This window comes from Equus przewalskii, chromosome 15 (genome assembly GCF_037783145.1).
Source record: "Equus przewalskii isolate Varuska chromosome 15, EquPr2, whole genome shotgun sequence".
Classification (NCBI taxonomy): domain Eukaryota; kingdom Metazoa; phylum Chordata; class Mammalia; order Perissodactyla; family Equidae; genus Equus; species Equus przewalskii.
Window position 1 is genome coordinate 27,934,462 of NC_091845.1, and position 27,346 is coordinate 27,961,807.

The window sequence follows — 27,346 nt, forward strand, 5'->3', positions numbered from 1 at the left end:
AAGAGGTATTCATTTTAATACCCACATCAGTGCACAGCAAAGGAAAAGAAATGAGCAGAGACTAATGCAACAGTGAGAAATAGATTTCCTATGTGGCTCCACCAGAAAGCCAAGGTTTTTGATGCTTCCTCCGCTAGCTGATTTGGCTATAGGGTATGTAGCACTGTGTGAAGTATATTGAACATATGAAATAAATCCAAACTGAGAAGCCAGAGTAGCCCAGACTCCCTCAGTCTTGAAACAGAACTCTCTGAGTTACAAAGGGAACTAATGGTAACTGGATCAAGACACAGAGTAGTGAGGTGGTGGAACGCATGAGGGAGGCAATATAGCGGCATGGTTAAGAGTTTGGATTGTGGAGTCAAACTGCCATTTATTCCCTGCATGTGATACTGGGCACATTACTAGCCTCTCTGAGCCTTAGTTTCCTCATCTGTAACTATGCGGGTGATAATTGTAAGCATTTCACAGAACAGTCAAGATGGTTTAAAAAGAAAAAAATCCATCTATGACTGTATAACATTTTTGAGATAGGAATTTGTGCCTTGCACATGGTAATCTTTGAATAAATATGAGCTATTTCTATCATAAAGATAGTCAGGTCTCTCCATGGCTGGAAAAAGACAAAGAGTGGACATTTTTATGACTTTTTTCACAAAGGGTAAAGGGGAAGGTAAGGGTGCTAATAATTAAACCTCCTTGGGACTCCCAAGAATAGAAAGCCTTGACAAAAAGAAACTGGGAATGGTCTCACAGAGTCCATTGACTGCAGCAAGGGGCAAAGGTTTCATGTCAACACCAGTGGCAGCCAACCTCCACTGCATGGTGCATCTTCAGTCCCAGCTGAACAGACTGGGGTGGCATTGGACTCAGAGCCTGATTCATGAACTTGTGACCCATGCAGCTGCACAGGCCCCATGCAGACAGGACCTATGTTTGGTTTAATGCTCTGCTGTTGCCAGCATGAAATTCTTAATAATTTTATATTTGAACTTGTGTTTGTAAGTGAAGTCCAATGGTACAATGGAGCATGCAGTAGAGCAGAGGAAATACTCAGAGAAAGGAAAATGCTTTCTATGTTAGTTCCTTTAATGGCACTTTTTTCCAGCCTTTTGAACAAGGAGCCCCACATTTTCATTTTGCACTGAGCCCTGAAAGTGACGTAGCCAGTCCTGATTAGACTGGACACTTTCTCTTTTTGCCTGCTGCACTGGGCCAGGTTACCATTTTGAAATCTGATGGATAAATTGGGATTCAGTAGTGACCTAACAACTTGAGTTGAGCCAAGGGTCATGGTAGGAAGCCAAAAGCACAGCTGCAGGCCTGGTGGAAAGGAAAAGCAACTCACTGTCCAACTGGATGGGGGTCATCAGGGCAGCCTCCAGCAGCTTGAATTCCATCCAGCTGATGGAGTCTCAGAGGCCTTGCCCTGCTTCACAGTCTTGAGTCCTATCGAACACCTTATGAGCTGAGCATCCTTTGGTAGCAGTGGGGGTTCAGGCAGACTGGGTTAGTGCCCACTGAGCACGCCCGAAAATCCCTACAACCAGAACCAAGGACAATATCATGGGGATGCAGTGTGGGGGGACCCCCCAGGCACTGGGATCAAGGCCTCTTTGTGGCTTAGTGTTAAAGCAGCTCATTCCAGAACTCTTTGGTCCCCAGCAAGAATCTTCCTCATCTCCATGACCAAGCATGTCCTCTCCTTTGCTCTATTGTGATTGTTATGCTTCTTCAATGATTTTCATGCACTTAGGTTCCCATGGATCTGGGCTTCCCCTCATCTTCTGTGTTCTGGTGCTCTTTGTCAACTCTCTCTACATTCCTCATGTCTTTGAGTTTAGTTACCAGGATTTATTTGGCTGCAACAGTGAGACTAGCAGTCAGGTTTTCATCATTTACAAAAGAAGAAATACAAACAACCAATGAACACAGAATAAAATATTCAAGCCTGCTGTTAGTCAAAGAAATACCCATGAAAACAACAAGAAAATAGGCCACAAGAAAAAGTAAACAGGGACAACTGGTGAGGCAAGAAGTGCTGTGATTTGCACTCTCATTTCCAGATGGTGGGAGGGTACTCGTTACCTTGGTAGAAAGCATTTTGGGAATAGGTGTCCCAAGCCTTGAAAGTGTTCATTGATGAGCACAGTTCCTGCAGCATTGTAAGAGCACCATAATATTTGTTGATAAATAAATGAAGAAATGATTTTCCATCTAAGTCTCTATCCCAAGGAAATAATCAGAGATGAAGTAAAAAAGTACTGTCCATCCCAATCTCCACAATAGAACAATAGCTAAATAAATTATGATGCATCCATAAGGTGTAACATTATAGAGTCATTAAAAATCATATTTTAATGAATATTTTACAATATGGAAACTGGCCACCATAGAAGGCAAAATGAAAAAATATCTCTATACAAAGTTATATCTATTCTTATTTCCCTGTTCTGTAAAAGAATATGTATTTGGCATCATTTGTTTATTCAACAAATATTTACTAAGTATCTTCTATGTGCTAAGCACTGTGCTAAGTATTAGGTATGCAATATAAACAAAACACACACACTCCCTGTGCTCATGGAGCTTACAGAATATTGGAGGATTCAGCTATTAAACAATTATACAAATCAATAATTAGAAATCCAATGATTGCTAGGATGGAAAATTAAAGAGTATGTTCAAGAGAGTTTAAAGCTAGAACCAAATTTGAACTGGGAGATCAAAGGACATGTTCTCCAGGAAAGTGGTATTTAAGCTGAGCCCTCAAGACGTAGCCTGGTGGAGGGTAGGGCAGGGAGAAGCCTGGTCAACAGAGGGACCTGTGCATACAACAGCCCTGAGGAGGCACAATTGAGAGGCCCATGACACTGGAGCAGATGAGTGGGAGACCCTACCAAGGGGTCTGGATTGCCCCCTGAGTGCAGTGGGACAGGTGCCATGGTAGGGTTTAGGGCAGGGACTCAATGCAATCTAGTTGGCACTTCTGGAAGATCATGCTGATTCCAGGTATAGAGTGGACAGAGAAGGCTCTGTAAGAATAATGATGAGTGAACGCAGAGGCCACATCTGAAGCACCCATCAAGGCCTTGTCAGCCCAGCCTGGCACTCAACCTCCATGCTAGGTAAGCCAGGCTGTCCTCTGGGGAGATCTAAGACTCAGATTCCCACAGACAGTGAGTGGGGAAGGGCATTTCCTGTGTCACATCCTTCTACCATCCATTCCTCTTTGACAGAGCTGAACTCCATCCATTCCTCTATTCAGCTCATCTTTGAAGGCCAGTAGAATGGGGCTCCCTGCCTCCCCACTAATACTGAGGTCTCATTTTAAGGTCAGGTGTTGGTTCGGACCAAATGGAGCCCCATCTCAAAATCTACAACTGCAGTTTCCAAGAACTAGGGATTCAAAGGATGCAAGGAAATATTAGTGGTTATCCAGGAATGGATTGTAGGTATAGCAAATGCATGGGGGAAAGTTCTCACCAACTTGACTTCATGCTAATTCCAAGTGATTCCTTATAGTTCTCTGTGAAGACCCGTGGCAACTTTCTGAGCATCTGTCTTGCCTTTGCCTAACAAGTTAATTAACACTTTTTGTCACTCTGGCAGCTTTGAAGGGGAAGGGAGGGGGATGTGACAGCCAACGCTGCCTCGGGTTAACCCTGCATTCACCCAACCAAGGAAGAAGGCAGCTGACTTTAGCATTGTCAAGATGAAGGTCTCCACATTGACCTCTCTGATTCTCTCTGCAGCTGGGGCACCCAGGGTGACTTCTCGACGACCCATGCGCTGCCTGCTGTGAAGGTGAAGCTGTTCACAGAGAGCACAGGCGTCCTGGCCTTGGAGGACAAGGAGCTCGGACGGGTAAGCTCTCTCCATCACAAGGATGATCCATCACAAAGGGCTCTAGAGAACCGGTGTCCCTGGGTCCTAAGAGGCAGCATTGCCAAGTGCCAAAAGGCCCGGCTTTGGGATTTGAATCCTGGACTCCACTTTCCATTGACTGTGTGACCTTGCGCGTATCTCTCAACCTCTCCAAGCCTCAGTTTCCCCCTCTTCAAATCTAGGCTACCAATAGTGAGCACTGCAGAAGATAGAGCAAGAGTTCTCAACACCATCAGACCCAAACAACCTTCAGAGCAAAGATCTATCATGCCCTTCACCATCCTGAAGTGAAATTCTTAGTTACTTAACAAACAGACTTACCTCACAATTTTAAAATCAACATGACATAACATAAAGGAGAAATAAAAGGAACTTAATTAGGAACGTAATTTCAGAATGTAAAGATTCAGACGACTGCCCTAGAAGACCTAAGAAGGAATGCTTTGCTTGCCCATCTGGAGAATCACCAAGAAGGTGACAGCTACGAAGTCCGCCCTGGAGCTTGGTGGCTCAAAAGCCTGAGTATCAGTAAACTGATTTCTTGAATCAGTAAACAAGTGTTGGTAACAAAAGTTTCCGTGATTTCCCTGAAAAATTATCAAAAATACTTTGTTTGTAAAACAGACTTAGGATCTGGACTCAGTTAATTATAAACTGGTTTTTCCACCTCCATTTATGTCCACTGGGAATATTCAAAAGTCAGGTGGGATGCAGGACAACTCCTCCTTGGGAAGGCTTACCTAGCTCATGGTGGGATGTTTAGGATCCCTGGGCCCCACCCTTCCAACACCGACAGAACCCAATGCCAATTATTTTGTCAACCAAAAATGTCCCCCAAATTTTTGAAACATCCTGAGAGGTGGTACCAATCCCTTTGAGTACCACTGAGATAGTAAAGACATTTCTTCTTGCATCTCAGCTATTGACTTTGCATCAAACAGCCAGGATTTTCAGAACGTAAGTTGGATTTGTCACCTGCTAGCTTCAAAGGCTCCCATTGCTCCACACTGCTTTTAATACCATCTGGACTCTGTGACGGCCTACAAAGACTTGTGTGACGTGGCATCTGCTCACCTCCTTAGCCCGTTTGCAGCCCCCTTTCCCCTCTTCCACTGTGCCCCCGCATCACTGGCCAAATTTCAGTCCCTCAGATAAACCACATTCTTTCCCAGCTCAGGGGACTTGCTCTCTGCCTGGAACACTCTCCCCGCCACCCAGCTCTTCCAAAGTCTACCTCCTTCTCTGTATAAATGCCACCTCCTCCTCAGAGAGCCCTTTTCTGACTGCCCATCCTCCTTCATTTGCTACCTCAGCCCCCTGTTCACGTCCTCCACTGAACTTACCACCAGTGAGAGAGAGAGAGGAATTTACAGAAATTTTGGCTTTTGGCACCCCCACTGGACTGTAAAACCTCCATCGGGATAGAAACCTAAGCGATTTTGTTCATCACCCTATACCCAGAGCCTAGCACATAGACTCAATAAATTTCATTTCATACTGATTGAATGAATGATCCTTTCCAAAAGCTGTGTGACCTTAGCCCAGACACTTAATCTCTCTGAGCCTCTGATAGATCATCTATAGAATAATAAGAGACCACCCCAAGACAAACACACAGACACACACACCTCTAACAATGCCAGCAAGAACACATTAACCATGCTTTCTTTGTTCTTCCTTTGTTTTTTGCTTCCTTAATCTGGCTTTCATCTTTAGAACTAACCTGGAATCATATTACTAAGACCTAGATCACAGATAGAAGTAAAACAAAAAGTAAACAAGGCTAATAGCAAAAAGAGTGCTCCCCAAAAAAGGAGGGGGATGAAAGAAGAGAGTTAGCTGTTTTCTTTTAGAATGACAAGTATTCATTTCTGTCCCTGGGGAAAGAGAGACACACACAGAGTGGGGGAAGGAACCTGCTTTTTATTTTTCTTCAAACTTCTCTTTTCCATGAAGAATCATATCAAGAATCATATGACACTCAGAGACCTAGGATATCAGTGTTAGAAGAGAGAAGTCCAGAAACCCGAGTCCACAGAGGGCTCCATGGGACCCAGGAGCCCGTTGAAATTGTTTGCAAATGTTGGCAGAGGGGGAAATATGTGCATTTTTCTGGGCTAGTCCAAAGCATTCACCAGCTTCTCAAAGCTGTTTCCACTCAGAAAAGTTGAAATCACCGGGCTAGTCAAACTCTTTCCTTTTGTAGACAAGGAAACTGATTTCTGTGGAAGGGAGGCCACTTCCCGGAGCCGCCCAGTGAGGTGGGGCCCATGCATTGTGTCCATCTCCCATGGGCCAGGCCACTGTCCTAAGCCCCTCACTGATTCTGCACCAGAACCCTCATGAGGCCGGTACAGTTATGACTCTTCCTGTACAGACAGGCACACTGGGGCCCAGAGCAGCAAAGGAACTTGCCAGGAGTGATGTGGCCTCAGTCCCAGGGCTCTTTTCACTACACCACGTTGTCTCTAGGCAGAAATAAAACCCTCAGCTCTGCTGTGGCGGTGGAGGCCATGAGCTTGCCACAGTCCCACGCAGTCATTCATTTCTCACAATAAATCACTCTCTCCTCCAGCCCCGTTCTATACATCCTCAGATACTACGGTCTTCGTCCTTCCTGCCAAAGAAACTTGCCACCAGTTGCGGTGGGGCTGGCCTGCCGCGCCCTCGTGCCAGCTGGAGCGCCTTCTGCTGGCAGCTCCTCCACAGGCCGCAGCTGGGGGCAAAGGTGCTCCTTGTTTAAAGCAAAGCGATTCCTTGGACTCTTCACCAGAGCGTTTCTACGTGCTAATTTTTCCCCAGCTTAGCAGGACACAGCCACATTCAAATCCCGGTGCTATGTTCATTCATTGAACAATACTTACTTTGTTCCACTTTCAGTATGCTTCCTTTTTATTAACCCTTTGAACTGAAAGAATAATTCATGCATATTGTAAAAAAAAATTAAAATAGATATACAGTGAAAACTGCTTATCCCTCCCACCTCACCCTAGTATCCTTTCCCAGAGAAAAACCTTGTTTTCAGTTTATTGTGCTTTCTTCCCAAAATACTCTCTACATGTACAAGCATAGCATATGTAGGCATACACGTATATATCCCTCTTTAAAAAAAAAAAAGAAAGCAAGCAAGCACAACTGGAAGTTACTGTATGCATACCGCTTTACATTTTGCTTGAAACATCAGTATATTTGGAAGTTGGTTCATATCAGCCCATTCTGACTTCCTCCCTGTTTTCATAGCTGCATAGTATTCCATTCGGTAACTGTATCATAACTTATTTAACTTGTTTCCAGCCTTTGGCTGTGTAAACAACGCTTCAACAACTAACTTTAAGTTTATTTCTTTGCACATATGTGTGTATATGTATAGGATGAATATCAAAGAAATATTTTGCTGAATGAAATTTCAATATTGACAGACACCAAATTGTCTCCTAAAGAGTATACACCAATTTATACTTCCACAAAAGGCAGAAGAAAGTGGCTGTTTCCCCACACCATTGCCAACACTGCAATGTTATCAAACTTATTTATCAAAGATGATTGTGGGCCCACTGTATCTGGTCATGCGTCGGAGGCCAGAGCAAACGGGAATAATGACTGGCAAAAATCCTTACCCCCTCAAAATTTAAGGGATACAGACATAAAACCAGAAATTATAGTGCAGTGTGGCAAGTGCTCTGTTAGAGAAAGGACTGCTGGGAAGCACATAGCAAGGGGACATGACACAGTCTGAGGGGCAGGGATGTCTTCCTGGGGGACTACAGAGGTAGGGAGAGATATACAGCCCGAGTCTCAGAAGGGATCAGCCTGGTAAAGGTTCAAGGGAAAGCAGTGCCCCAGAAGGACCTGCCCACATGGGCTGGTAACTACGAGAAACGGGGAGGGGGGGGGCGGGGTGGCCGGCGGGGCGCTTCCGGCATGGGGTGGGTTGTTCCCACATCAGCATCACCACATCAAAGCGCAGCACACATGGGCCAGGGCTGAGATGACAGAATGCTCCATTAGCAGTCTGGAATGTCCAGATGAGGTGTCTGGACTGCTCAGGCCTCATGCGCACCCAGAAGGACGCTAATAATTCAGCTGGGCTGACACATACAAAGGACTGGTCGGCTGGTCGGGTGCACGGCAGGGTGGGGATGAAGACGAAAGAGAACTGCGGTCACCTCATCTCTCCATCCATTCTGGAGAGTCTCCCCCAGGGAGTGCCCACGTGGGGAGAAGTCTTTGTGAGGCGGCCAGTAATGAACTGCGGCCATTTACGTCAACAAATGGACACCATATTGCCAGTGGGAAAGACGCCCGGCATCCATACGGCGGAAGGCCAGTTAACGAGCTCCGGGTGCCCAGACCACTGCTCCTACTTTGATTTCCCCAAACAGGCGGGACCAGAAGGGGGCTCAGGGCCTTCCTGCTGCTGTTCTGGTCCGGGCTGGGCTTTCTCCTCCCAGCCGCTCCCCTTCCCTGCGTCCCAGCCCATCACCCGCCTTTCACCTCTCAGGCCACACTCGCCCGGGAGAGAGGGTCAGCGTCCCTGGATCAGCAGGCTCCTCCTCTCCGTCTCCCAAAGGCTGGGGTCTCCGGGAAATGGGTGATATGAAGGGACAGGTGTTATCTTGAGGAAGGGAGAAGTCTCCACAACCCGATGACACCCTGAGTTACTTGTTTACTTCCAGCGTCCTATAGCATATCACAGTTCACTAGTGCCTGTTAAGGGAATTTACACATTTTATGATAGAATTTTCACTAAATTAACCCTCACAAAATGAGCAAATGGCCTAAAAAAAATTATAACAGAAGAGCTATGATTTGAAGATAATACTGGAATTGCAAGCCTGGCAAACAGCATGAAAATGGGGGAGCTGACACAGGTCCTACTAGCTGTTCTGTCATCCTCATCATGAGATAAAAACCATACCCATGTAATTGGATAGGATGGCATGTGAGTCAAGACATTATGAAATTATTTACAAGACTATTGAATTATGGGTTTACATCCAGTATCATGAACAATGAGCCTTGCCCTAAATATAGATGGTACCTTGAAATATAGCTAATAGTAGTACAAAGCCACAATTAGGAAGATATTTAAAAATACCATTTTTTATCTTTAGCCCATCTTTTTAAAACTTATATATTTGTGTATGTTTTATGACATATGTAATAATGTAATATATTAACGCAAAGTAAAAATACATAACGTAAAATATGGGTATATATTAATATACTTATATAAATATTTATGTATTTATATTGATAGTGATATATTTACAGATATTTGGCTAATTGCTCAAAAATATTTTACTGAAGGGAATAATCAAAAAAATTTGGACAGCCTCTGGTCTGAAAAATCAGGGCTTCTTTTAATCATTTTAATCATGTTCTTAGACCTTAAGAAGACAAATTTTGTGTTTAGAGAGAATACATAAATTTTCGTTCATTGAAGAGAGGAAATTTACTGGAAAAATGAGGGTCAGACCGGGAATCGGAAGGGGTGGAAAAATCAGCACAAGCCAGGCGTGTCACAGTGGGCCAGTTCTGCTTTTCTGTCATGGTTCCTACTCTTCTCAGAGCTCTTGTTCCACAATCACACGGGAAGCCATATGTTTCTACCCTCCAAGCACGGGCCAAGTTGGCTTGATGGCAGTGAGGCTGATGCAGCATCTGGAAAGCCAGTGTGTCCACCCCTGAGACTCTGAGCCCCTCCTGTCCCTTCCAGAGGTTAAAGAAGCCCAGGAAAGGAGCCTGACTTCCCTGCACCTGGAGGAAATAGAAGCTTTGAAAACAGAGCCCAAACAACATGCAACAAACCAGGGCACGCTGCCACCACAGAAGCAGATCTTAGCAAGCCCAGCTTTTTTTGTTGTGCTTATATTTAGTTCATGTTCCTTTAGTTTAGGGGATTTTCAAAATATTTCACTCCTCCCCAAGTGCACGTTCCCCAGATCCCATGTGGCTCCTGAGAACTCTTTCATCATGAAACAAAAAAGTGGATCCACTTCTGGCTTCACTTACAGCATCTGAGATGATGAGAACTGAGGCAGAAGACCCAAATCAGAGCACCCTCTCTGAAACACACGGTTGAAAGGCATTTTCTAGAGCTGGTCTTTCTTCAAGCTGTGTGTGCTTCCTTCCAAACCAGGTCAAAGTCTGGTGTTGTGTGATAAGATTTCAAGATCAGGTAAAATCGGGTTAAAATGTGTGACTATAAGCAAGTGCCTTTCCTTCTCTAAATGTCACATGTCTCATCCATGGAATAAGGCCCCTTCCGTTTCCCCTGCAACCTTTGAGGGATTTCTCCTCTTGAAATAGTAGAAGAAATCCCGAAGAACGGAAACAAGAGTGAATTAGAAGTGCTCTCTAATACAGAAGGATAGTTCTTCCTTTCATACATCCATCTTATATGAAGAGAATAATGCATGGAAAACATGCTCTGTTCTGGGTTGCTTTAGTCCTTCTGAGCATTAAGAAAGTACAAAAGCTGGATCACAGAAATTGTGATCTTTACTTTTACAGAATTAGCCAGGGAGGGAGAGGAGAGCAAGAGAATGCCATTTCTGTCCTCAGGCCTGGCAGCTTGGTGTGAGCCAGCCATGGCTGGTAGAGGGAGCCCGGGACTTGAGTCCATTGGCCAGGCCTCCACTTCATTTAACTGCCCACCTGCTGGCTAAGGGAATTGGACAAGACAACTTCTCAGCAGCAAAGTTTCTCATCTATAGAAACATGCCCATAACAGCGTTTCTATTTTCTGGCTAAAATGGTTGTGCCTTTCCCCAACAGGTTATTCTCCATCCCACTCCAAACAGCCCCAAACAGTCAGAATGGCACAAAATGACAGTCTCCAAAAACTGCCCCGATCAAGACCTCAAAATCAAACTTGCTGTCCGAATGGATAAGCCTCAAAACATGAAGCATTCTGGGTAAGTGTTTCTTCTTTGAGTGACAGTTTTGGACACACCTCCATTTCATTTCTTAAAATATTTTTTAAGAAAAAGAAAAACTGATCTTCAGAGAACTACATGGAAGGAAATACAAAGGATTCATGAGAGATTATTAAAATACTTGACTTTGATATTTACTATAAGCTCCCTCAGTTCTTATGATTACTGTATTTACTTTTGTGCTGTCAAAATAGAATAAGTTCCTTCTCCTTTTCTAATTGGATTTCTAGTGTAATTCAAACCCTTCCTAGAAGCAGCCTGGGTGATTCTGGTTTAGGGGGTTTTATTGGCTTCTAATACCTTCTCAAAGGCGTCTAGATCTTTCAGACTCTGAGGATCACTCACTTGCACCTTCATTAACAGCCACATCCAGGAGGTGTGAGCAGTTGCTGTAGGCAACCTTCAAACAATCAATTCACATTAAATCAGTTTTAGTGTTCGGTGTAACATTTAAATAAATGACCAAGAAATAGAAAATTTATGATGATTTTCAGTTTCTTAAGGTTTGAGAAGAATGACCAATTAAGTAATTTCAAGTACGATAAAAAGATTAGGTAAAGTATAGTTTTATTTTACAGATCAAACCAATGATTTGTACAGGAAATGTTTGTTGACAACTGGGTGTATGCTGAGCCATGGCTTATTAAACTAAATTGCTTGGACACCGGTATCTCAGAAAATGTGATCACTTAGAAATAATTTGGGCCATATAACTCTGAATAGGAGAGTGTTTAGCCAACGGTAGGGAATGGATTGTTTTTCAAGGATTCTGCAGGTACCGTTTGCCAACCAGCCATCATTCTTCTTAGCCCCTCGTCAGTAGAAACGTCTCGGTAATTCTCTTTGTTTGTGTTTGTTTCTCTTTGTATGTGTTTATGAGAGGGCTTAAAGTGGGAAAACTGAGGATTGGTTATGTGCTAGAGGTTTGGGGAATTCAGAAACCCAGCACCAGTGAGTAGTTGCTGATTGAGACCGATTTAGACAGAAGCCCATGAGAGGTCCCAGGGGGAGTGACGAGGACAGGAAGTACACATCTCAGTAGATGAGCAGACCACAGCAGCATGCTGTTAGACAGTAAGGAAGAGCACCCTAGTCTTGGTGCCACAGAGTTCTGGGGGGCAAAAAAAGCTCAAGGTTCCAGAGAACGATAGATACCTACCAGTCAGGGCACTGGAGGGGGTCAGGCATGGGGAACTCCAGAGGAAGCAAAGGTCGCCCACGAGCCGGAGACCCATTACTGAATCTGAATTCCAGCTTGGATTTGGGAAATTTACATGGCATTATCTTGAGGCCAACCTATTCCCAGAACCTGAGATGGAATTATGGCAAAGCTCTTCTGCCTGCGGCCAGGAGAAGGCCAGGGGAGAATGAACCAGGCCCTTGCTACACACTCAGTCCTTTTTCAACCATCCATGGTGAAGGCTGCCAGCTTCTCCTCAATTAAATTAGCGACTCAAGAAGATGTCTCATGAAATGTTTCTGAGGTCGGCTTTTCCTCCTTCTTATCCTACTCCTGGCATTTATTCCAAAATGTTAAATGGAATTTCTCCCATTATCTCTTCCCCTTCAATGTAAACATCCTTGTTTCAAGACAAAGGGTTTGCAAATTCTGTGAGGTTCCTATAGCACCCAGGAAAAGATTCTGCATTTTAGCAAAATACTGGCTCATAAATACTCAGTAAATATTTGCTAAGGGAACCAGAGCCTGAGTGAGCAGGACAGAGGTAGAGAGAGAGAAATAAGGAGGGTCGAGCAGACCAAAGAGAGAGAGAGAGAACAAAAATGTGAAAGTATCTATCTTCAAAACTGCTTTTTTAAAAACATTTTCCTTAAAAGGATCAGTAGCTCAGCCCACGTTCTAGGCCCCTTTGAAGCACTATACTAGTTTTACAAATACTCTCTTATTTAATCACTATGCCAAACACTTGACATATTATTTTCCCCATTGGACAAATTCCCATTTCCCACATTCTCTTCATTTACTCTGCTGGAAACTGAACTAACTGGTCTGGTTCAGTACTGTTTCTGTTGATTCATTTGTAAAGTTAGTACCATATTTCAGGCTCTCTTGACCCTACGGATGACAGAAGAAATATGTAGCTCACTTCTGACAGGTTTTACAGTCGTTTCATATCACTAGGCTGCCATTTAAAAATTACCCCTGCCAGGAAATATACCAGGAGGGCCTAAAGTGGCTCTGAAAAGTGGACAATGGATGCCGTAATAACTCTCTCAGACCCCGTGGCCTAAATCAGGGGCGAGCAACCTTAGCTGCATGAGGGATGATTCAGGGAAAACGAAAATGTTTGGGCTACTTTTTTTTTAACTTAAACTTTAAATAGCTTTTTGAAGCTCCATCATGTGGGGAAGGGGGATAGAAATATCAGAACAAGGTCATAAATTAGAGAATGAGAGAGAAAAAGGAATTTTTAAGAAGCCTGACTGAAGTTACAAATTGTATCCACTGCAATGTTTATTAAAACATAAAAGGAAAAGCAGAATTACTGTGAATTACTCCCTGTTGGTGGATGTGGTTCCTTGAATGAGCTACTGGGCCATTCAAAATCACTTTCTTTATTGAATAGAAAAATGTCAGTGAAAAAATCAACACTGCTTTTTGGCCTTAAGAGATTAGTATCTGGGAATACTTCCTTGGTGGCTTTCTAATTGTTCGTCTTTTACATCCATATGGTGTTTTCAAGTTCAGGAAGTGCATTCCCATGCATTATCTCATTTCCTCCCTGAAACAGCCTCACAAGGATTAGGTATTATTATGCTCCCATCTTAATAAATGGCTTCTCCCTTCACTCAGTTGTTCAGACCAAGATCCTTCGAGTCGTCTTTCACGTTTCTCTTTCTCTCTCACCCCTCATCTCATCCATCATCAAATTCTCTTGACTCCACCTTCAACTCTAGACTCCACCTTCAAGATAAATCTAGAGTTCCACCTCTCCTCACCACCTTCCCATCACCATTCAAACCCACGCCACCATCACTTCTCCCCTTCACCTGTTGCACTTGCCTCATAAGCAGTCCGCCACTGCTGTCCTTGCCTCCCTCTAGTCTTTTTTCCCACCCTGAAGCCAGAATAGTTCTTTTAAAAACACAAGTCAGATCCTGCCACTTGAATGCTGGAAAACCTCCAGTGATTCCCTATCTCATTCAGAGTAAAAGCCAGTGTCGTTACCGTGGTTACAAGGCCCTACCTGACAAGGATTCCACTACCTATCTGAGCTTGATCATTGCTCCAGATGCATTGGCCTCCTTGCTCTTCCTCAAGGATTCCAAGTGCACCCCCTCCTCAGGGCTCTTGTCCCCACCATTTCCTCTGCCTTGGATGACCACTCGCTGTCCGCCACCCAGATGTCCACATGGTTCACCTTGCCTTCTGCATGTCCCTGCCTTTCTTGGCCCACCTCTGTCCCCCCAACCCCTTACTCTGCTTTATTTTCATCAGAGTACTTATCGCCATCTCACATATCACATATTTCTTGTTTTATTAGTTTGTTTTCTGTCTTCCCCATTAGACTGTAAGTTTCTTCTCAGCAGGGACGTTTGTCTCCTTTGTTCAAAGTAGCCCGTATCAGGCCTGAGTGTAGTCAAAGTCCAATAAATTGTTTGTTGCCTAAATGAATAAGCGAGTGAATGAATCCCCACTTTACAAAGAGGGAAACTGAGGCTTAGAGTGGTGAACAGACTTGCCCAAGTCAGAGAAAGCATCAGAGCCAAGTCTAGAATTGTGTTATCCCTTTCAGTTTAACTTTAGCTGAGGACCTGAAACTTGAATAAAATACAGAGTGCCCCATGGTTCCACTCTGGATTCATTCAGTGAACCACAATCCACTAACCAGGAGTAACTGACAGCAATTCTGATTTTCCTTTTATGTTTTAACAAACCGTAAAGGGTATACAGTTTGTAAGTCTTAGCCAGGCTTCTTAAAATCCTGTTTCCTCTTCCATTTTCTTAGCTGTTCTGCTGCTGGAGACTTCTCATTCTTCAAAACCATCACACTCCTCTCTCCTCCTAAGTGTCCGAGACACCATTCACACTGGCATGGACTTTCCAACAAGGCTACCTAGACTGACCTAATTGAATACTTTTAGGATTCCATTTTATCTCCCTTGTTGACATATTTTTTCTGTAAATATCAATTAGATCAAGTGGGTTGATAGTGTTCAAATCTTCTAAATCCTTACTGATTTTCTATAAATTATTGAGAAAGAGGTATTGACATTTCTGAGTATAATTATGGATTTGTTGTTTGCCCTTACAGTTCTGTCTATTTTTACATCATGTATTTTGGAGCTCTGCTGTTAGTTGCATAAGCATCTAAGATTATTATGTCTTCTTGATGAATTGACCTTATAAAATGATCTTATGAAATGATCTTCTTTATCCTCTGGTCATATTCTTGGCCCTGAAATTTACTTTGCATGACAGTAATAAATATAGCCAATCCAGATTTTTTTAAAACTAGTGTTAGCATCATAAATCCTTTTCCATCCTTTTACTTTTTACCTGTTTATGTCTTTAAAGTTCATTTCTTGTAGGCAGCATAGAATTGGGTCTAGCTTTTTAAATCCAATCTAAAAATTCTGGATATTTAGCCTATATATATTTAATGTAAATATTGATATGGTTACATTTAAATTAAATTGCTATTTGCCATCTTGCTGTTTGTTTCCTGTTTGTCCCATCTAATCTTTGCTCCCTTTTCCCTTTTTTTCTTCCTTCTTTTGCGTTAATTGAATATTTTTATGATTCTGTTTTATCTTCTTAATTTTGTTATTATATACAAATGCCAATTAGGTCAATTGCCTAGAATGGAATCCTTGGCACTACCACTTACTAGGTATAGCCAAGTTGCTTAACCTCTCTGGGCCTCATTTTGCTCAGCATAAAATGGAGGTAATGATGGTGTTTGCCTCATAGAGTTGTTATAAGGATTAAATGTACAGCATTTAGAACAGGTACGTGGTAAGGGCTACAGCTACAGAAGCATTGGTGGTGATTGTGGTTATCATCATCGATGTTCTTGGCTTTCATCCATTCTTTGCACTTTTCCCAGCCCATGCTTCTTCCTGCTGGGCTGCTGCAAGAAGACCAAGGTATCTGGAATCTTAGCACCCTCCTTGTTCTCTTTCACTTCCAAGGAGTGGAGGAAAACATCGCAGTGGGAATCATGGTTCTTGTCTCACTGTGACTGCTCTTCTTTGAAGAAATTCTCATGAATAATTTATGGCCAAAAAACCACTTCAGCTTCATTATTGCATGTGGATAGGCACCACCCTGCTAGCATAAGACACAGAGGAGAACAAGTGCGGCACCTCCTCCCTTAGGGCTGAGCCTCACTCTCCACTTGGACCCAAGCAGCACCAACTCCTCATTTTCTAGGTTCTTCAGTGACTTCTGGCTCCACAGCCCTCCAAGATGAAACCTTGGCCTGTCCCTGGTTTCCATGTCCCTCTCAGCCATCCTTACCCCTTTGTAAGGTGTCCAGCGGCAAGTGATTCTGGCCTATATCCTGAGGGAGCATGGACTCTTCTCCCTGCACTGGATGCTCATCCCCAAGCATCCTGGGAGAAGATACACAATAAAAAATTTCCCCATGACTAGCTATTGAGCACCCACCATATGCACCCCTAGTGCTAAGCACAGAAGATACTTCATAAACAGAGCTCAGTTACTAATTCATTTACATTCACAAATACCGCATGAAGGAAGACGGTCCTTTTTTAATCAAATGACAAGTTACACGCATCGCTATGGGTGCTGCCCTGCCAAGTAGACTCAGGGCAGAGGGACACTGAAGCCAGGGGGTCTTCCATGGCTCAGCATTTGTTTGAGATCCCTGGTACTTAAGTTCAACCCAAGTGCATCTTCCTCATCTTTTTAGTCCTTTGTAGTTCACTCTGGCCTCTCATATAACAAAAACATCCCCAGCAAATGACAGGGATGTCAGTGACCCACTGGCATGGGTTTTGCAACAACACTACAAACAAGGATACATAGAATCATGATGCAAAATATGACCTGGAGCCCCAAACCCAGACGTGCGTACCTCCCTTTATATCCCAGCAGATATAAAGCTGTGTGACCAAAGCTGAATGCAAATTCAAATAAAGAATCAGAGATGAATCCTTTGCAAAGTTAGTAGTTAATAGTCTTTATCCTGGACCTATGGCTTCTACTCCTATGACTACTAAGAGTAACAACAAACAACAATAATGCCTAACGTTATCTGGCATTTACTATGTGCCAGGTCCTGGGCTAAACACTTCACATGCATCATCTCCATCAGTCCTCGCAACAACTCTATGAAGTAGATCCTATGTTTTCCCCATTTTACAGCTGAAGAAACTGAGGTACAGGGCAGCTAAGCCAAAGGGCAATTAATGACAGAGCCAGAATTTCCACCTAGATGTTTCTACTCTGAGTCTGAGATATAACCACTTGGCTAAACTTCTGCTCCCTACACTAGAAGCTGATTTATCTATTCGTAAATCCAGATGGCTGCATCTCTGGATGGCCTGAAGAGAGAGTTGAGGGCCACTAATGCCCACACACATAGATCTGTCTGTAGTGTGAGGAGCTAGAGGGAGGGAAAGCCACCTGTATGTCTGCAATGACAGAACTTCCATCTGCTCCAGGTACTTTGCATTCTGTTTAATGAGCATGTTTCAACCTCAGAAAATACAGAGCCAGAGCTGACTAGACAGAAACCGTACATGGCTGCCCTCAGTTTTTCTCGGTTTTAACACCTTCTGGTATGTGCCAAATTAGTAATAAATTCTGAGGAAAACCTCAGCGGGAAAGCCCCTCCTTCACACAAACCAAGTGATACTTTCCAAAAGATGATTGTTAATTTTTCTCTGATTCCACTGGGCTTTCCTATTCAGAAGCCTTTAACCAGAAATCTTCTCTGATCAGTTGGAGTAGCAATTCATGTTCTTATTTCAATAAAGAAAACACATTTTGTCACCTAGAATGGAGGAAGAATAGCACAGTGAGGAGAGGGCTCTAGAACCAGACTGTTCTGAGTTTAAATTCTGGCCATGTCGTTCACCACCTGAGGAGCCCTGCAGCAGTTACTCGAACTTTCTGGACTTTGGTTTCCTCAACTATAAAGTAGGAATAATAGCATAGTGACATACCTAATAATAAATGTTTACTTTGTGCCAGGTATTGTTCTAAGCACTTCATATTTCCTTAACTTCTTTAATCCTCACAAGAACCCTTGAAGTAGATACCATGATTATTATCCCCATTGTACAGATGAGAAAACTGAGGTCGAGATAAATCTAGAAACTTGCCCAAGTTACACAGCACCCTTGGTAGCCTGGCTCCAGATTCAAGCTCTTAACCCCTCCAGGTGGGTATAATAAATTCATGTAAAGTGTCTGGCACAGTGCAGAAGCCTGGTAAAACCTCACTGTGTAGTAATTAGTATTTTTATTGTGAAAGGAAATGAATGATTCAATATGAATTACATCCTATGAGTTCTAGGGAATTCTTTTTTTCCTACTTCCATTCTCGTCAATTAAAACTATAAACACTTTAGGTGTAGTAGTTGTGTTCATTGTTTCGAATGTCTTTCTGTGGATTCAAGTTAAGAGGAAAGAGAAAATGGGTAGTAGTGCCAGATATGATTCCAGGAAAGTGTAAGACTGTGAGAACCTTGCCAGTCATTACTAAAAAAACAAAATTTTTTGTTTTTTTTTTTTAAATTTTTAAAAAATTTTTCTTTTTTTTTTAAAGATTTTATTTTTTTCCTTTTTCTCCCCAAAGCCCCCCAGTACATAGTTGTATATTCTTCGTTGTGGGTCCTTCTAGTTGTGGCATGTGGGACGCCGCCTCAGCTTGGTTTGACGAGCAGTGCCATGTCCGTGCCCAGGATTTGAACCAACGAAACACTGGGCCGCCTGCAGTGGAGCGCGTGAACTTAACCACTGGGCCACGGGGCCAGCCCCCCACTTTCTTTATCTGATCTTTTGTTCCATCTATTTCCCTATGTACCTATGTCCAAGGAGATTTCTTTTCACATATTTAGCCATTGTTCACTATTATAATGATACGTTTTCCTCTCTACACAGAGATATTTTATAATAAGCCTGACATTTATTGTGCATCTACTTCCTGCCATGCCTCCTACTTATACTTCACAAGCATCATCTCATTTAATCCCCACAACAACCCTGCAAGGGAGGAACCATTCCTGGCCCCTTTTTCCAGAGCACCGAGAGGTTAAGCATCTTACCTAACATCTCAGCAGAACTAGAATTGGAAAACAGTACTCTCAACCAGTACAAGCCAATAACCCTCTCTCTCCTTAGTCCTGGCTAAGCCTCCCTTTTGTGTGCATTTCTGCCATGAATACATTAATATATCATTTCAAGAAGTTTTGGAGTGTTGTCCAAGACAGCTGGATGTTCCACGTAACAACAGAGCTGACCATGTTGACCTCAGGGCTGATGAACTTACCAGCCATCCAAACATTTCCATGGCCTCAGCCTCGGTCCAGCCACCATCCTCTCTCTCTTGTCTGTACCACTGTACCCATCTCCTCACTGGTCTCCCTGACTTCTCTTTTGCCCCTTCCATCTATAGCACATTCCCCACCCAGCAGCCACTAGGATGATCTTAAATAGAAATACAATCATGTTAATCTCCTGCTTAAAACCCTTCCATAGTTTTCCATCTTTATTTAGAATGAGTGTGTTAATGATCTGATTCACCCATTTAAAAGATCACCCTGTCTGCTGTGTAATGAATGGAGTGTAGGGGGAAGAGTGAAAGCAGGGAGGCCAATTAGGAGCCTATTGCCATAGCCCAGGTGGAGATGACGGTGGTTTACCTGAGGAGTAGCAGCACAGCTAGAGATGGCCGGGATATATTTTGGAAAGAAAACTCAAAGAATTTGGTGATGGATTGCATGTCTTTAGGCAATGTTTTAAAATTTCATCAGAAATCTTTATAAAGATGCTCTGGTTTCCCAAGAGCGTGGCATTCAAAACCAATTGAGGGGCCAGCCCAGTGGCATAGTGGTTAAGTTCACATGCTCTGCTTCAGTGGCTCGGGGTTCGCGGTTTTGCATCCTGGGCACTAACCTATACACCGCTTATCAAGCCATGCTGTGGCAGTGACCCACATACAAAATAGCAGAAGATTGGCACAGATGTTAGCTCAGGGCCAGTCTTCCTCAGCAAAAAGAGGAGGATTGGCAGTAGTTAGCTCAGGGCTAATCTTCCTCAAAAAAAAAAAAAAGCAATTGAAATATAGCAATAAGCAAATATTTATTGACCACTTACCATATATAAGGAACTGTGCTAGGAATATAAAAGAAGAACAAGGTCCTATGCCAGGGATTCAGAAAGAAGGAACAATGTTCCTTCCTTCAAGGAGCTCACAGTCCAATAGGTACAATAAATATGAAAACAAATAAATTATAGCAGTGTGATCATTGCAACAGCAGAATTATCTGCAGAGCCCAGGAGGTGGTGACGTCAAGGTAAGGATTTAAACTTAGGAAGAATACAAATTCAAACCTCAGCAGCCAAGAGAAGGCATTCCAGGCAGCATAACACATGCAATGTTATAGAGATGTAAAACGTTACGGTGTGGTTAAGCTGGGCCAGAAGATGAAGAGGTTTTTAGGCCAGGTCAAGATGCTGGTTTTCTCTCTATAGGCCAAGATTTCCCCGAGTGCGCTGATGGTACACAAGATCATTTTAGTGATATACAGACAAGCATGTATTAGTTAAATAGTTATGAGTGTATTTTAATGTGTTACATAATGTGTATTTAGTATACCCAGCTATAATATAAAGTTTCCTTTCAAAATAAATTGGCTCATGTTAAATAAGTCAATTTGAAGAAAAATGTCAAGTAAATCATAGAATAGGTGGACAGATATGGAACAAGTCATGAAAGTGGAATGTGAGTGGCCAAAGTTTGGGGCTCCCTTCATGTGAACAAGGAAGACCCACTGAAAACTTCAGCAGGGAAAGGATGATAGGACTTGCAGATGGTACGGTCCATCTCATGACCAGGAGGAGGAGGAAAATCACCCTGATATCCCTGAAACCCATTAAGAGGGTCATCTGCAGTTATCCGTGGAAGCAGATGTGTGGGCTGAGACTGAAATAGTGGAGGTGTGAAGTGCACAGACTGAGCAGAGTGAAGAACTTTCCAGGAGGTAAAAATCAACTGCACTTGGCGATTGAGGAAGAAGCATGCGCAGAAGGACCCAGGATGACTCCTGGGCTTCTGGCTCAAAGGTCTGAAAGATTGTGATCACCAGCCACTCCTAAGAGCCCTGCAATTTATCAAACAGGATAAATTTTAATTAGACGCACTCTTCATTATGTCCCAAAGAGGAAATTCTGTCTGATTGTAGGTGAAGTGAGGATTCGGAAGTTGTCCAGGTGGTTTTGATGGCAGGGAAAGCCAGTTTGGGAACTTGAGTATTTGAGTGCGTTTGAGGATGACCACATCTCTCCTCACTTGGTCCAACAGAGTAAAAACCACCAGCCTCACTTTTCTGATCAAGGCCATTTCAACATGTAGCCATCCACAAAGCCAAGGGGTAATTCATGAATGAATTAGTAACGCTGATCATAAAATCCCCAGAAAGCTTCGAGCTGTGCCTCTGTAGTTCTTAACCCTGCTTTTTACTTCATTTTTCTGTACAAAGGTTAACTCCCCTCAACAGAAGAGCATTTGTGGGGAGGGGTGTGGGGAGGACCGTCTATGTCAACTTGAAACTTCCTCCCTGTAACACACCTGCATTTGCCAGAATTACAACAAAAGGAAGTGAGGGAATGTTTTACTGAATGAGACTTGACAAGAGGTGAAAGAGCTGCAGTTGCGAGATCTAGCACTCTTTTTTCTCTCTTGTGCAACACCTTTCAGGAGTTTCCCTCCCTGAAAGACTTTTAGCACATATCCAAATTAAGTCACAGTGTAACATTTTCCAAGGCACTTTCTGGAGTCAGTCAAGGAATCTAAGTCAAGTCTGATAATGGGCCACAGTTCCTTCTGTAAGTGGAAATGAACCTTGCCCGCTATTTCTTATTCCCAACCCCACAGCTTCAGGATCTGCTTTCAGCTTCTGAGCCTTGTGCATTTCCTTGTTTTGGAGTACCAAGCTTCATGGTAAAGTGTATTAAACTACATGCTCGCTCAAGCATTAATGGGACTCTGGTCTTTTTCCTTTTCCTTAGGTATTTATGGGCCATCGGTAAGAATGTCTGGAAGAGATGGAAGAAAAGATTTTTTGTGTTGGTGCAGGTAACTTCAACTCTAGTGCCAATCTTAAGAGCCATAAATTTTAAAGATTTGATAGGTTTGGTTAATGTTTTTTAATTGAGGTATAACTTACTTAAGTGCGCAAAGCTCAAGCATTCAGCTCGATGAATTTTTAGGTTATATATCCATGGAACCACCATTCAGAGGAATATAGAATATTTCTAGCACCCAGAGAGCTCCCTTGTGCTCCCCTTCCTATTTTTATATCCCTTTAAAAATTAGTGCATGCTCATTATTTTTTAATTCTAAGAATACAGAATTATATGAGATAGGTAGGAGAAATAAACCCCCACCCCTGCCAGTGATGGAGGACCACGGGGAGGGAGCAAGCCTGTGCCTGATTAGGGCAATAGGGACATTAACATTGTTGTAGAAGAACTTGCTGTTTCTAAAAGGCACTAAGATAGTTAATATGAGAAAAGTCAATTTAGTTGGACTTTTTACATCTATTTTGTCATTTAGTATGCTTGATTTTTAACTACCTGTGAAAGAGCATTCCACTCTTCTTGATGCCTGGGGCTTTCAAAAGTCTTAACTGACCTCCTATAACTATGTTTAATGTCTGGAATCTTTCAAGATAGACTCTTTTTTTTTTAGCCAAAGATAACCAAACTCTCGTGTTGTTCTGCAACCAGGTTTTTTTAAGAAATGGCTCATTGTAGACATTTTTCTATGTTTGCACATAGAGCTCTGGCTCTAATACCCGTAGAATTTTCCTCTTTTTTTCCTTGTGATGAGAACTTTTATGATTGAACTGCTTAACAACTAGAATTTTCCTTTTTGTGGGCCTCTAGACTTCCCCAATTGGGACTATTATTAACCAAGCAGCATGGAATACCTATGTATACACGGAAGTAGATGTAGATGCAGATATTGATATTAGTAATACATTAGAAATATATAAATAGTATCTTTGCTCTCTTGAGTGTTTCTTTAAGAAAAAATTTCCAGAAACAGTAGTAGCTGTCCTTGAAAATCTCCCCTCATCACTTTTTGGAGAGGTTGTTTGCTTTTTGCATCAGGATTTTTCAGTTTACAAAGGAATTTGCCATTGCCTCTTTTTAATTTGCAGGCTCCACCAGAGCATGTAAACTATAATACAATTTTCAAAAATTTAATTTATGCCGTTTTCTGAAAGACATCACAAAGTGAGTCAACGTGTAATTTAGTGACTAAAGGTATTTCTTGGGTTGCGTGTTGGCTATAAGCACTGACTAGTATTTAGAGCGCTATCGGTTCTGAACGCTCACTATAAAGCAAGTACCTCTTTCGTCTAAATGGTCTTGCAAGTTCCACCCACCCTGAGCTCCTAAGACTAGACTTTCTACAGATACACTCAAGTCTCTGCTGTGCCACTAAGGCAAAATGTATCTCTCTGGCTATAAGCAAGAGGTAATCTTTGCTTTCATGAATGCTTGAAATTGTTTGAAAGTCCTAAAAGGAGGAGAACACATCCATCACCAGCCTGCTCAAAATCTCTCCCCTCCCACCCCTGTCTCTCTGTCTCTGTCTCTGTCTCTCTCTCACAAACACACACACACAGTCTACATTTTTGTCTGTAATGCAGAACTGTTCAAATTCTCCCTGAGATTTCCTTTTAGTGCTACTACCAAAAGATAGATTTTAAATGGACTTCCTACAAGCCAGGGACAAAGCACAGTCTCAGAGGGGTGCTAAACCAAAGCGGCAATTCCGTTTTTAAGGATCAGGGCTTAAATTATTATGGCTGTAGCTGGAGTCCGCCCCACTGACTGTGAAAGGAATGCAGCAGTTGCAGGGGATTTCTGGGCCAGAGACTTAAGTGTCCTACACCATGAGATGGTAATCTCCAAGTGGGGGCCTGGACCCCCTGCACTGGGTGTTGTTTAAAACACAGATCCCAGGGTGCCGTCTAGAAGACCCTGATGCAGGCAGTCTGAGATGAGGCCCAAGAATCTGTATATTTTGCAAGCACACCAGGAGATACCCATGTAGGTTGTCCAGAGACCACCTTTGGAGAAACATTGCCTCAGTGGTCATTGTCCCTTTTAAAGTGAAGACTCCCATTTCCTTAGGACCACAGCCTCTCAGAGTCTATGTTCTCCATGGGGCTGAGCATCAGAGTAGCTAAACAGGTGATTGTATGCAAATGATATGACAAAGCCTCCTCATCGTGTTCCTTGAAATTCCAGTATATGCCCTAAGAACGTGCCTTCAGACTCTGACCCGAGGATTAAAGGGCAATGGGTCCTTAGCACCCGAAGTCAAGAAATCTCTGGGTAAACTCATTCTAAACCCCAGGGGCCATAGTAGGGACCAAACACATTGATCACCATTGTCAGGAACTGTGACCAAACCAATGCTAATGAAGAAGGTGCCAGTTCCATATTGCTCCCCCTGAGCCCCTCCCTTGGGTGTATAAGGGGAGGAGTGGAAACAGCCAACTCATCATCTGTAACAGGCTAGAAAATCTCATCTCTACCAGCTTTTTATTTTAAAATATTTTTCTTCTACGCTAAAAGATTTCTAGTTAGAATCAATTTTTTATTGGTCTTCAGCCAAAGTATTTCTGAGATACTTTTACCCTTTTAGTACCATATGAATCATAATAGTCTATGGTTCCTCTAATAATGCCAATAATTGCTTGTACTTATATGGTCTCTCAGAGTTTACTAAGTAGTCATCAAGCTGGTATTTACAACCTTTCTGTTCTACAGTGAGGACACGTCTTATCCCCATTTCACATTGGAGGAAACTGAGGCTGAGAGGGGTTAAATGACTTGCCCAAGGTCAATGGCTCATAGGCAGCCAAGGTGAAAGCTAACACAGGTCTTCTGATTCCGAATGCCTTCCATGATTCCAAACACTTAGGTGGGACTGGTGCTCAAAGAGATTATGTATGTACAATGTTCTAGAACTCACTTACCTTGCATCAGATAGAACTAATGTGGCCCCTAAATCCGTATCCTATTTCTGATTCCCTACAGATAATATAATGACTGAAAACTCTGACTATTCCAGCTTTCAGAAAAATCACTAAATCTGAACAAGATAAAATATTGTCAGATAATGTAAAATGCCTTGTACTAGAACAGTTGTCACCCAGGAAACAGTATTAAAATAAGTTAACCATGAAAGTCAATTGTAAGTCGTAAGTATTTGAGTGATTTGTAACTCTGAACAAATGTCCGTTTTTCCCATTCAACTTCACAATTGCCCTTAAGGCAACTGCCTATGTTTATATTCTGTTTGCAAATGACAGCAATCAACCCAAACTAGCTTAAATTTTAAAAGGGGAAGACTTGTATTGGTTAGGTAATTAAATTAGTAATTAACTAAAGAGTTTCTGGCATGGTAGGTCCAGGGCTTAAACAAAGTTATCAAGACTCACTCTCTCTATCTATACCATCCCTTGCCTGAGCTGTCCTCTGAGCTAGCTTCACCCTCTAGCAAGGTCTCTCCAAGCAGTGGGCTCTGGCTGGTCAGTTTAGCAGCCCCAGAGGAAAGGCAGCTTTTCATTCCCAATAGTTCTAGCAGAGGCCCTGATTCAGCTTTCATTGGCCCAATGTGGTCATGTGCCCATCCCTCTACCAATCACTGTAGCCAAGGAGATGTGAGGCCAATTGGCCAGGCCAGGGTTACATATCCCACCCACCCTACCTCCAGCTAGAGGCACAGTTAGCCCTCCACAAACTAAATGGGCTGAAAGTGGAGAGGAGGGTGATTCCCCAAGGAAAATCAGGATTCAGTTACCAGAGCGAAATGAATGTTCTGCATGCAAACATAAGAAATGTCCCACAGTTGTTATCATGATCTCCACTTAAGGGTGATGAAACTGAGTCCCAGCAAAGTTAACCGAACTGCCTGGGGTTCAGTTAGAACATAACGGATCTGAGAATCAAATCAAGTCTGCATAGCTCCAAACCTGTTCTTCCTCTGCTCCACCAAGTGGCCTTGATGTCAATGTCAATCAGGAGTCTGAGATTTAGACTCTGTGATCTTGCATTCACAACCATATCACATTGAAAATGACCCTTGGTTCCAGGAATTATGTGCTTCACATCATAAAAATTTTCTCCATCCTCAGATCTTGGCTTCATCAGTCAGTGCTGCCTCACGGAAGCCTTCCCCAACCACCCAGCTAGACCAAATCTCAAGTTCTTACCTTACCATATATCTTTCTTTTTTATACTTATCACCATTAAAGTTACACATTCCTGAGATAATGTGATTAAGGTCCAACTTTTCACAAGACATGAGGGCAGGAATCATATCTGGTTTTGCACATCTTTATATTCCTAACACCAAACACATTACCTAAGTTTTTGTTAAATGAATGAATGAATGAATCTGTCATAAATAACGAACTCTTTTCTAAAATGTATGTAACTTTTCTAAAACATATGCCACTAACTTTGGACAAGATTAGTGACTAGGGCTCGGTAAAAATAATAGCTAAGTCATTCTTAAAGAAAGATAAGGAAAGGGGATTTAGACAAAATGTGTTCTATCGCTAGTCACGTGTCCAGGTACTTTGGTCTTCCACGGGTGGTAGGTGGACGAAGAGAGTAGAGTCAGGGACAGGAAAGGACTGACCTTCTTATCTCATAACTGGACTCTCGTTTCCTAAATATAATTGAAACTCCAGGCAGCCTTAAAGTTTCTAGACAGTTCGTCGATGTTAAAACAGTAGCTGTCAAACTTTAATGCTCCTTAAGAGGTATCTGTGGCAATGATGAAAAATATAGATTCCTGAGGCCCTCCCTGACCGGAGATTCTGATTCAATTGGTCTGAATCTGCATATTTATAACCTCCCCCCCGCCAACATACACACACTCTAATGAAAGTGGCCTCAGTCCGCTCTTTAAGAAACATTATTTCAAACCTTTTTCTAGTTTAAATAGTCTTTGGAAATAAGCTGGGGGGTTGCTTGTATATCAGAGGTCCAGCCACCATTCAAACAAAACCTCGAAGACGAGACCCTCAGGAGTCCCAACAGCCCGTCCCCTGATTCCATGAGAAGCTACATACCAGCTGAAAATCCCGAAGAGTAAAAACTGGAGTCGGTTAAGCCCGTCTCTCCAAAGTTCATCACAGATGTCTGCTGGTCACTCAAGATCATCAAATCTCTCTGTTTTCTGTTGTTCTAGTCCAGCCTCTCTGGCACAGGTAGCCAACTCTCTGACTTCTAACATGTATTCTAGGCTCTTCTATGCCGTTCTTACAACA

The 27,346-nt window shown here is 42.7% G+C and overlaps 1 protein-coding gene across 32 annotated transcripts in view; it reads left to right on the top strand.

The window, feature by feature from the left end:
- CADPS (calcium dependent secretion activator) overlaps positions 1 to 27,346 on the top strand; it is a 437,791-nt gene that overhangs the window by 250,692 nt on the left and 159,753 nt on the right. For all 32 annotated transcript variants that reach the window (XM_070576926.1, XM_070576929.1, XM_070576936.1 and 29 more), the window contains exons 7-9: positions 3,756 to 3,867; positions 10,669 to 10,808; positions 22,053 to 22,119. In XM_070576926.1, the coding sequence (XP_070433027.1) occupies positions 3,756 to 3,867; positions 10,669 to 10,808; positions 22,053 to 22,119 (319 nt within the window). The remainder of the gene's footprint in view (positions 1 to 3,755; positions 3,868 to 10,668; positions 10,809 to 22,052; positions 22,120 to 27,346) is intronic.